Source organism: Amblyraja radiata, chromosome 25 (genome assembly GCF_010909765.2).
Source record: "Amblyraja radiata isolate CabotCenter1 chromosome 25, sAmbRad1.1.pri, whole genome shotgun sequence".
Lineage (NCBI taxonomy): Eukaryota > Metazoa > Chordata > Chondrichthyes > Rajiformes > Rajidae > Amblyraja > Amblyraja radiata.
In genome coordinates, this window is record NC_045980.1 from 25301984 (window position 1) to 25314087 (window position 12104).

Below are 12104 nucleotides of genomic sequence, written 5' to 3' on the forward strand. Positions count from 1 at the left end.
CTTGTGGGGGTGCCTTGTGGAGCTAGGGGACGTTTCTGGAGTTGATCCACTATTTACTTTCATAGACGATGGTATGTCATATCATAGAATGGTATGACTTGGTTCACAGTTTTAAACACTTTAATTTTGGCTGTATTGACTTTTGGCTTTTAAGATCTATAATGCCTGAAGCAATCCCTCCATATTTCCCTTTTCACTAGCTTGGTGCAGCACCTTTGTGTCAAATTTGGTTTTGTAATTTTCTTTTGAATTATCTGGGTTATTTTAGTCATGTAGTATAAATTGTTCTGATTACAATAGCCTGCATTTGTATATTGCCTCTAATGTAATAACATTCCTCTTAGTGACCTTAGCTTACTAGCTTAGTGAGAGCAGTTTGGAGTGCTGAAAATTATTGATCATCAGAGAGGAATTTATTTTTGGCAGTTTTTATTTTCCCATCAGTGGGGTTTTTATTTTGTGCTTTTCAAAAACCTGGATGTAGTATAATAAGGATGCCAAAATATCTGGGCTTGTATTCCAGTAGGAAAAAGGAAGACAACTACCATGGTATGATGTTTCAGTAATGAATAAAGGGCGGACTTGATTCATCACCCTTCAGTCTTCTCTTGTTATGTTTGTATGTTCAACCATTCGGGGTAGGAGTGCAAGCCAGTCAAAAATAGGTTGTTTGTGTAAGAAGGAAATAAGTTGTTTCTTTTTCCAAAAGGGCATCACTGAAATGGTTAAGTTTTATCGCCATTCAGAAGCTTTTGTGGTGATTTCTGGTGTTACTCTAATGGGTGTACATACTGTAAAGTTTCAGCATTGAAATGAGCTATTTGGCCCATTTGTTTTATGATACAAACAAGACTTCTATACTATTTCATCCTGCCTTGACAGCATATCCCTTTTCCTGCTTGTAATTTATTTGGCTGCTCATTAAAAAGCATTGATACTATTTGTACCAACTATGAATGGAGTTTCACATTTATGCCACATCTGTAAAATAAAATCTTAAAAAATAAAGAAATGCTCATCATTTTTAGCAGTTATTCCTTTTTTGACTGTAGATATGGAATGAATGTTCATGCCAAAGGTCATGTCCGAATATTTACTGTGAAAGAGCTTGGCAAATGAAGAAGGTTTTGTAGTATCAAGCTTTTTGCAGTGGTGTGAAATGGTGAGGCTCTACATTTACTCTATCGATTCCTCTCATGATCTTGTACACTTCTAAGATCACCCCTCCTCCTGAGCTCCAAGGAATAATAACCTAGCTTGCTCAACCTCTCCCTGTAGCTCAGGCCCTTGAGTCCAGACAACATCCTCATGATTCTTCTTTGCACCCTTTCCAGCTTATCAACATCTTTTCTCTAACAACGTGACCAAAACTGAATGCAGCATCACCAATGTCTTGTACAACTGTAATGTGACCTCCCAACTGCTGTACTCAATACTCTGGTGAAGGCCAATGTGTCGAAAGCTGCCTTCACCACCCTATCTACCTCTGACGCCACTTTCAAGAAATTATATACCTGCACTCCTAGATCCCCCTGCTCTAAACACTCCCCAGACCCTGCTATGCACTGTGTAGGTCCAGCCCTGGTTAGACTTTCCAAAATGCAATACCTCTCATTTCTCTGTATTAAATTCCATCAACTATTTCCTCAAATTGCAACCTGCCCAACTGATCAAGAACCTCCTGCAATTTGTGACAATCATCTTCACTACCTATAATACCGCCCATTTTAGTGTCATCTGCAAACTTACTAATCAGGCTTTGTACATTCTCTTCCAAGTTATTGATATAGATGACAAACAGCAATGGGGTCGGCACCGACCCCTGAGGCACACCACAAGTCACAGGCCTGTCCGAAGAACAGCCTTCAATCATCATCCTCTGCTTCCTTCCATGAAGCCAATTTTCTCTCCCATCAGCTATCTCCACTTGGATCCAATGTGATCTAATCTTCCAGAGCATCCTACCATGTGGAACCTTGTCAAATACCTTGCCAAAATCGATATATATGTCTACAAGTCTGCCCTCATCAATGTTTTTGGACACACCGTCAAAAATATTTGTGACACCCAATCTCCCACGTACAAAATCGTTCTGACTATCCCTAATCTTCCTTGTCCATCTAAATACATATTCATCTTATCCCTGGAATACTCTTGAGTAACCTTCTGATCATGTCTGGCTAGTTTCTTGAAATCCGGATGCACATGGAGCCTGGCTTGATAAATTTATCAACTCCTTGATTGCTTAGCATTTCAAACTGCTATTTGGTTGGCAGCTGTGCATTCAGTTCTGTATCCAATTCAGTAATACTCATCCTAAACTTTTCTGTCATATCATCTTCCTTCTTTGTTAGTGCTGCCTTCATCAAACTAGGACTTCAAACTCCTCCTCTTGGTTTGGACCTATTTTGCCCCATATCTCTAAAGAATGAAGGTGGCAGTCATTTTTAGTCGTGTTACCTCTTTGGTACAGGCCATTCGTATACTGATATGGATTTATTCTCATTGTATTGGACAAGTTGGCAAAGGAGCAAACATGGCACAATTGTAAAATTTGATCCTCTTGTTGGGCACTTTATTTTCAGAAGAGTAAAGATGAGAAAAGTATGTGATTTTGTGCCCCTTAACCAAGAAAGGATAAATTAACCATGAAGACTAATTCCTGGAATGAGAACATTGTCCTTACGAGAGGCTAAACTGGTTGGGTCTGCATTCTGTGGAGTTTAAAAGAATGAGGGATGGTTTTATTGGAATGTGGTACTAGATATTGAGTTTTCACAATTGGGAGAGAATTAAATGAGAGGGCCTGGGTATAAGGTGAAGCAGAGGTTCATAAAAATCAAGGTGCATAGAAATGTTTTCCTGCAGACGGCAATAAATCTCTGCCAGTGTTGTGGCAGCTAGATACATTGTTAAATGATTGGCAAATCGATGGATATGGCACAGAAGAGAAGCTGAGGGTAGACACAAAACGTTGGAGTAACTCAGCGGGACGGCAGCATCTCTTCTTCTTGCATATGGCGTGCACAGCCTAATGTTGTAGGACAACTTGTTCTATTTGATCTTACTCGATTGTGCACGCCAGGTTGATTGCATTCGTCGAAACAGGGCGGACCACGTGAAGGTTGTAATCTCCCACCCCAGGCAGCATCTCTGGAGAGAAGGAATGGGTGACGTATCGGGTTGAGACCCTTTTTCAGACTGATGTCGGCAGTGGGCGGGACAAAGATGGGAGGGAGTTGGAAGAGCTGAGCAACCGGGAGATCAAGTAAGTTAAGACGGACTGAGTGGATGTGTTCAGAGAAACGATCGCCGAGCCTGCGCTTGGTCTCGCCGATGTAGAGAAGTTACACCTGGAACAGCGGATACAGTAGATGAGGTTGGAGGAGGTGCAAGTGAACCTCTGCCCCACCTGGAAAGACTGTCTCCTTGAATGGAGTCGAGGAGGAAGTTAAAGGGACAGGTGTTGCATATCCTGCGCTTGCAAGGGAAAGTACCTGGGAAGGGGGTGGTTTGGGTGGGAAGGGACGAGTTGACCAGGGAGTTTTGGAGGGAATGGTCTCTACAGAAAGCAGAAAGGTGTGGATATGGGAAGATGTGGCCAGTAGTGGGTTCATATTGGAGGTGGTGAAAATGCTGGAGGATTATATGCTGTATGCGATGGCTGATGGGGTGGAAGGTGAGGACAAGGTGGACTCTGTCCTTGTTGTGAATGTGGGGGAGGGGGAGCAAGAACAGAGCTGCGGGATATCGAGGAGTGTCTAGTGAGAGCCTCATCTATAATGGAAGAGGGGAACCCCCGTTTCCTAAAGAATGAGGACATCTCCGATGCCATGGTATGGGAAAACCTCATCCTGGGTGCAGATGCGGTGTGGACGGAGGAATTGGGAGTAGGGGATAAAGTCTTTACAGGAAGCGGGGTGGAAAGAGGTGTAGTCTAGATAGCTATGGGAGTCAGTAGGTTTGTGGCAGATGTCGGTCAATAGCCTGCTTCCTGTGATGGAGACGGTGAGATCTAGAAACGGCATGGAGATGTCAGAGATGGTCCTCATGAAATTGAGTGCAGGATAGAAATTGGTGGTGAAGTTGATGAAGTCAATGAGTTCCTGCATGGGTACAGGAGGTAGCACCAATGCAGTTGTCAATATAGCGGAGGTAGAGTTCGGGGATAGGGCCAGTGTACGCCTGGAACAGTATTTGTTCGACGTACCCTACAAAGAGGCAGGCATAACTGAGGCTCATGCGAGTGCCCATAGCTTCGCCTTGGATTTAGAGGAAGTGGGAGAAGTCGAAGAAGAGGTTGTTGAGGGTGAGGACCAGCTCCACTAGGCGGAGGAGAGTATTGGTAGATGGAAATTGGCTTGTTCTGCAGTCGCGGAAGGAACGGAGGGCTTTAGATCTTCCTGGTGGCGGATAGAGGTGTAGAGTAACTTGGCATCCAGTAAAGATGAGGGAGTGGCGGCCTAGAAAACAGAAGTCATTGAGGAGTCGAAGAGTATGTGAAGTGTCTTGGACATGGGTAGGGAGGGATTGGACTGGGGAGGAGATAGGATGGAGTCGAGGTAGGTCGAAATTAATTTGGTGGGACATGAACAAGCAGAAACAATGGGTCGGCTAGGACAGTTCTGTTTGTGGATTTTGGGGAGATGAGATCTGGGGTAGATCTGCCTTGATCACAATTGCATGACTAGGCTGACATAAGGAGCTAGGCTGTCTAATCCTGCACGTATTTCCTTGTGGATTAACCTTTGATTTGTATTAATTGTGTGAGGTTCTTTATTGGGAAAGAGATCTTGGGTCAGGTTAACAACCACTGTACCTCGGGCTCTGTGAACTCTGTACTTATACATGATGTGATAAATAAACCATATGTGATTGTAACCATGTTCTCAGTTCTCAATTACCACAAATCAAACGTCGTCATTATTAGGCTTTTTTTAGTCTCAAATTTTTTTTAAATCAATATATCACTGACATTAAATATACCAGAAGTGAGTTACAAAATGGATGCAGATTTGTCTTCTTTGATTACTTTGGATAGAATATTATGATTTGTTTTAGTTAATAAATAGATGAAATGAAGCTTGGGGGGGGGGGGGGGGGGGGGGGGGGGGAGGATATGAGGGTGTCACAGTGAATAATGATTTGTAGGCCCTAACTTTTTTTAAAGTTTCCTTTTACTGTTGCACTTTTCTATTCTATCTAATTCTGGAGGGCTTTAATGAACACTTGAAGTATAACTTTGGAATCCAGGCAACAGATAAAGATGTAGAAATGTAGGGGGAGGGGTGGGGGGGGGTAGTGTTTTGTAGTCACTGAACATTGGAGCTACAATCTAATGTTCATACCATTATATGAATATGAGATGCTGTTCCTCCAGTTTGTATGTGGCCTCGTACTGGCAATGGAGGAGGCCCAGGACGGAAAGGAAGTACTTTGCATTAGTATCTGAGGAAAATGGTGAGATCAGTGCATATGTGAGGGCAGTTTGCAATCAAGGAGGAGGCAGTGTTAGGAGTCTTGAAGAGCTTCTGCAGGCCTGATGGCATCTATCCCAGTTTATTAATAGAGGTAAAAGGAGAATTTGCAAGGTCCTTGAAGATAGATGCAGGCAAGGTCCCAGAGGACTGGATAATAACTAATGTTTCCTTCTTTAAGAAGGGAAGTAGAGATAATCCTGGGAATTGTAGGCTTCATGTCAATGGTAGGGAAACTATTGGCGGGGATTCTTTGGGACTGAATTTACTCCATTTGGAAGGGAATGGGCTTATTGCCGATGGTCAACATGGCTTTCTAAGCATTAGATCATGTCGTACTAACTTTATCGAGTTTATTGAAGTGTCAATGTGATCAATGAAGTTAAGGGCGATGGATCCTGTAAACATGGATTTTAATAATTGAACCAAGTTCTGATTGATCCTGGAGATTGACACGCACTGAATTTATGGAGAATTGGTTGTATAGATTCAGAACTGGCTTATTCATTGAAATCAATGTGGTGGAATAGTATTGTTGTGGCTGGAGATCTGTGCCCAGTGGTGTTCCACAGAGATCTGTGCTGGGACCTCTGTTTGTGATGTATATAAAATGGTTAGTACGTTTGTGCCTGCACCAATATTGGTGGAGTTGTAGACAGCGAGGAAGGTTGTCAAAGTATACAGTAGAATAAGGGCAGGGAAATAGCAAATGGAGTTTAATCTGAGCAAATGTGAGGTGTTGCACTTTCAGAGGTAAGAAAGATTACGGATAATGACAAGATCCTTAAAAGTCCCTACTAACCTCATCTAATGCAACTGATATTCCTGCTGTACATGTGCGAGACCAAGGTCCATCAAGGTCTACTGGATCTCTGGGTGATGACCATTACAACCCCCCTTCCCATTCTGACTTTTCTGTTATGTCCAGCACCTCGTATTCAGCTTGGATAGTTTAGAACCTAATTATATGAATGTTGAATTCTCCAATTTTTGGTAACCCCAACAACCTTCCCCCCCCCCCCCTTTACCTGGACTCTCGCCTATTTCTCCCCTTCCCCGTCTCATTCCTTCCTCTGACTTCACCATTTGCAACTCTTCAATCCATTTGTCTTTCAGATTTGGTTTCAATCTCTGGCCTTTGTTCCAACCATCTGCCTACCAAAACCCCCTTTGCCTGGCACTCTTTGTCCTGCCTCTAGTATCTCCCAGCTTTCTTTCTTCCACCCACCCACCCCCCCCCCCCCCCCCCCACACTATTGGTCTGAAGAAAGGCTCCAACCCGAAACATCATCTATCCATATTCTCCAGTGATGCTGCCTGACCTGCTTAGTTACTCCAGCACTTTATCCTTAAAAGCATTGATGTGCAGGATATGCTAGCCTATGTCCATAACTCCATGAAATTGTCAACACAAGTAGATAATGGCAAGTTGTATGGTATACTCGCCTCTATTGGTCAGGGCATTGACTATAAGAGTTGAGAAGTCATGATACAGCTCTATAAGACTTTGGTCAAGTCTCATTTGGAGTATTGCATGCTGTTCTGGTCACCTCATTACAGAAACTGTAGAGGCTTTTGAGAGGGTGCAGAAGATGTTGACTAGAATGCTGCCTTGATAAGGGGGTATTACCTGCAAGGAAAGGTTGGATACACTTGGATTGTTTTTTCTGGAGTCAGAGTTTGAGCATAGACCTGATCGAAGTGTATAACTTTGAGAGGCATAAATGGGATAAATAGTCAGAATCCTCGTTCCCCCCCCCCCCCCCCCCCCCCCCACCCCCCAGGTAGAAATGTTAAAGGCTAGAGGGCAAAGTTTAAAGGCTATGTGTGGTGGAGTGGAATTTGGCAAGTGCTGTTGGTGGAGGAGGTGGAGGCAGATACATTAATGGTACTTGAGTCTTTTAGAAAGGCACATGGATATACAGTATATACTGGGAATGGAGGAATATGGTTCAAATGCCGGCAGATGAGATTAGTTTGTCTTGGCATGTTCATCCCAGACATTGTGGACTGAAGTTCCTGTGCTGTACTGTTATACATTTATTTTCTATTGCTTTATTCTAGGTGTTTACAGATGGTGTGCGCATACTAAGCATAACACTGAAAATCTTTTAGTTGTTGGGTTGTTTGGCAAACAACAAGAGTTCAAAATTCAGTTCTAGAATGCTTGGTTAAATGTAGTTATATTTTGGATAGGACTGGCAGCATGCAGCTAACAGGTGTGACCTTAGACCTGATGTAATGATTGTACAATTGTTGGACAAGCCATGGTGTAGATCTTTTCTACGTGGTATGATTGACTGATAACTATTGGGGTTTTTTTGGGTTTTTTTGTTTTTGTTGAAATCTTTTTATTTGAATTTCACATCAATTTGCATACATACAATAATAACAGACAGTGACACTCAAGGCATAATTGTGCAACAGAATGTAAACGGCCCTCAAAGCCCTTACCCGTACCCACCTTCAACCCACCCGAATCAGGTCGGAACCAAATGGGGACAAACAACACTCACATACGTACACATCCACACAAATACGTAGAGATAAACAAAACAAAATGTACTGGGGGGGAAAGAAAAAAAAAAAAAAATCACTAATAACAGTAAATAAGCAGGTAATTAAATAAATAAGTGTGGGGAGGGGGGGAGGCTAAGGGGGGAGTAGCTGCAGTAAAGCAGGACAGTGATGGAAAGCACTCAGTCCTCTTCCGAATCCGGGGACAAGTTAAGAGTTAACAAGTTCCAGGAAAGGGTTCCATGTGTCTAGGAATGTCTTGGTAGAGCCTTTGAGAGAGAACCTAAGTTTTTCAAGCTTTAAATTGCAGAGCACCTCCTTGATCCAGCGGGCGTGTTTCGGGGGACAGGTGAGCCTCCAGTTAAGCAAGATCAGTCTCCGGGCTAACAAGGTTGTAAAAGCCAGGACCCGCTTCAACGCAACAGAGAGGTGGTGTTGGGAGGAGTACCAAAAATGGCTGACAGTGGGTTTTGGAGGAATAGTCTGGCCATAGGCTCTGCTTATCACGACTGATAACTATTGTAAAGGATAGATTCAATAGAATGATTTGGTGTTAGGAAACTATTGTTATGAGGCATTAATGCTGGGATAAAGTACCAAAGCTGGGAACAGATTCTACAACTGAAAATTAAATAAATGAAGCTGGGGAATATGCAGATATATGGAGATAGAATATAAAAGTCATACTTGTTTGTTTTAGTAAACAGTTGGCAGGAACAATGGACTCGAGGTCAACATTCAAAGTGGTAAATTCTTTAAAGCAATGGGTATTGACAGGAAACTGGAAAGCTAAGTTTATTGAAACACCAGGAAGGGGGTGAATGCATTTGCAACTATATAATGACATATCACATTTCAAGTTGCATCAAAGTATTTCGCAACCAATGAATTGCTATTTGAAATACAGTAACTTAAGGGCCTGTCCCACTTAGGCGATTTTTTTCGGCGACAGACGGAAAATAGGCTGTCGCCACATGGTCGCGGGGTGACGCCTGTATTGTCGTGAGTTGCCTCGTCAAGTGTCATAACCTTTTTTCTTGTCGCCGCTGGATTTTGAAATGTTCAAAACCTTTCGGCGACAGTGGGCTTGACGTTGACTGTCTTCTCCTGTCGTAGATTGACGCCAGGTGACGTTGGTGATGACCTCTGTGAATTCCATTGGCGTCAACCGGCAACAGTACCGGCGACAGTACCGGCGTCAAGAGAGGTCTTCAGTTGTCTTCATTTGTCGGCGACAGGGTCGTAGCTTGTCGTAGCTTGTGGAGGTGGAGGTAGGTTAACTTCAGTTGTCGTAGGTGTTGTGGTTGTCGTAGGTGTGGTCGTAGGTGGGTGTCCCAAGTCGCGAGGAATTGTGTCGCCGGTTGACGTAGCTTGGCGTCGACTAGGTGGTAGCTTGTCGTGGACATTATCCGAGGGTGGGTCCATTTTGGCGTCCTGCTACGACTGTGACTGTCACCGGCAGTCGCCTAAAAAATCGCCTAAGTGGGACAGGCCCATTATGTTTGTAAACACTACAGAAAATGTTGCCACACCAAGATAGCACAATCAACAAATGAGTAAGTGAGACTGGAGCTAATTTGTTGCTGTGGTTTTAGAACTTTCATTAAAAGTATGTGGTAAACACAGTGGAAGGGGTGAGCAGTCAAAACTATGATTTTACTGTAGTTTGTAGTTTGTTTTGAACTTTAGAATAAGTGGGAGAATATCAAATCATCTTCCTTGTGGATCTTGCTGTCTTCACATCAATGCCTCTACAGATCTAACTGATCTGGTTTCCTTTTTATTTGTTTTAGATTTCAAATATTCTGTTTTTGAAGTAACCCCCCCCCCCAAGAAAAGGCAAAATGATGGAAATCTGAAATAAAAACAAAAAATGCTGGAAATGTTTAACAAGTCAAAGCGTATTAGTGGAAGAGAAAAAAAAATCAGATCAAAGACTGTCAGAACTAGGGACGAGGGAACACAGTTAACTTTAAATATCAAAGAAGGTGTGGGTGGGACAAAGGGAATATATCTCTGATAGGGTGGGGTCAGGATCATCATGGGGATAAATTGTGGAAGTCATCCAGTTGATTTGATAAAAGCAGTTAGGGGGTGAGAATATAAAGAAAAGCATATAAAGCAGTGAAATGCAGAGCTACAGATCATGGCAAGCAAGCCAGTTGTACTAATAAAGATGGGAAAATGCCTAACCAATATCATTAATGGACGAATTGCTGCAGAAATTGCCTTTTTTGCTACAGAGCAGGAGAGTTATCTAAAGTTGTACAATTTGATGTCAAGTCTGAAGGCTGTAAAAATTCTCTAAATAAGAAGTGATGCCTTTTCCCAAACTGGGTTAATGTGAAATACCAAGTAATTTAATTTGACGAGGGTAGTGTGTAGTAATACTGACTTTTTAAAAACAAATTTGTTGCTTAATTCATCAAATATGAATTAAAATGCATAAACTACCTTGGATTAGGTGTTTCTTAATTCCCTTTACTTTCCTTGGTTCCAAGCAATTTAATACACCTACATGATAAAATATTACCCTGTCGCAATGAACCCAGCAGTGTAATTCCCAACTTTGTTCAGTGTATGTATTCCTCTGTCTTTATTGCCTTTTGCTAATGTGGACATTCTGGATTTCCCTTTGTAGGTTCTGACAGTTTCCCTCGTGGTGTCTGTGTGGAGAAGGCCACACACACTCCTGTACAACGACGGCTTTTGCTTGCGTTTTCCAGTGTTTCTTCTGTCAGAGAGTGCACCAGGCTTGTAACTCTTCGACTGCCAGCCCTGAGCTCAGCAGCGAAGAACATCCGTTGGAAATGGTGAAGATGACAAAATCAAAAACCTTCCAGGCTTATCTGCCAAACTGCCACCGGACATACAGCTGCATTCACTGTCGAGCTCATCTTGCGAATCATGATGAATTAATTTCTAAGGTAAGCAACAGCTGGGGGAAAGTAGAGGTTTAACGGGGGCTTTTTTCTATTGCTTATTGTAGACCAGCATAAGTGTTGTGCTTATAAATCCATGGTTGTTTGGATGTTCCTGCGAGTAAGTAGAAAGACTAAGCCTTCCATTTCAACTCAATCAATGCTGAGTGAGCTGGTTGTAGTTTAGCAAACTACCAGAGACTATTTCAATGTATTTGGCAAGAACTCAAATCATCTGAGCTCTTAGATTATAATGACTTTTGATGGAATGGACAAGAAGCAACTATTTTACTGGCAAGAGAGTAAGTTGCTACAGATTTAAAACAAATGAACCAGAGTGAATTAGGCAAAATGGTAAAACCTTGGGAGCATTGATAACAATGTGGGGAAAATAAAATGGCCTGGGATAGGATAGATGTAAAAGTTGGCATGAACTTGCTGGGCAGAAAGGCAGAAAGTATTTTCTCAGAATACCTGGTTTTGGTGGCTGGAAAACTTCGATAATCACTTTTGGTGATAATCACTTGCCGGACTGGAGGTGGATTTGGGTAATGCATCAGAGTTTGAGTCGGACCTAAAACAACTGGACCTCTTTAAAAGGAAGCTGGGTTGGTTTTGGAGGGGTAAAAAAATTCTGGAGCAATAATATTCATGACCGACCTTGAGTTTATTGCTTATGAGTTTTTTTCCAATTGTTTGATGCTAGTTGTCGTTTCTTTGTGTGGTGGGGGGGGGGGTTCTTCCACCCACTCTCCAACTTACCAGTGTATTCCTCTTTGATGTACCAAAAAAGCCATGGCTACCTATGTTGGGATTGTAAATGTTGCACAATTAACAGCGAGTGGCTTTTTACGAGGGAACAGGTTCAAGGATCTGACTAGTAAAACAGAAAAAAGGCACATTCGTCCGTTAAGTTACAAATCTGTTTTATTGGCACGAGAGAGAACAAAAACAATACTTATCTCGGCATGCGCGGGGGCCCATCTTACAGCAGCACACCTCCCTCTCTCTTGGCCTCCGTCCGCGGCGCTGATCGCAACTCAGCTCGTTGGTGAACCCCTCTCGTCAATGACTACCTTATGGCTTACCGGCGTCTGCCTTTCTACAGGCAAAAAGAACCACCGGTAACGGGCCAATAACATTGCTCCCACATTCAAATTACAACCAATGGCTCGGGACTGCATCAGAG

The 12104-nt window shown here is 42.7% G+C and overlaps 1 protein-coding gene across 3 annotated transcripts in view; it reads left to right on the forward strand.

Annotated features, from left to right (window-relative positions):
* The window catches only part of ypel1 (yippee like 1), a 48176-nt gene that overhangs the window by 8200 nt on the left and 27872 nt on the right, over positions 1–12104 (forward strand). For all 3 annotated transcript variants that reach the window (XM_033043523.1, XM_033043522.1, XM_033043525.1), the window contains exon 2: positions 10636–10921. In XM_033043523.1, the coding sequence (XP_032899414.1) occupies positions 10805–10921 (117 nt within the window). In that variant the 5' untranslated portion in view covers positions 10636–10804. The remainder of the gene's footprint in view (positions 1–10635; positions 10922–12104) is intronic.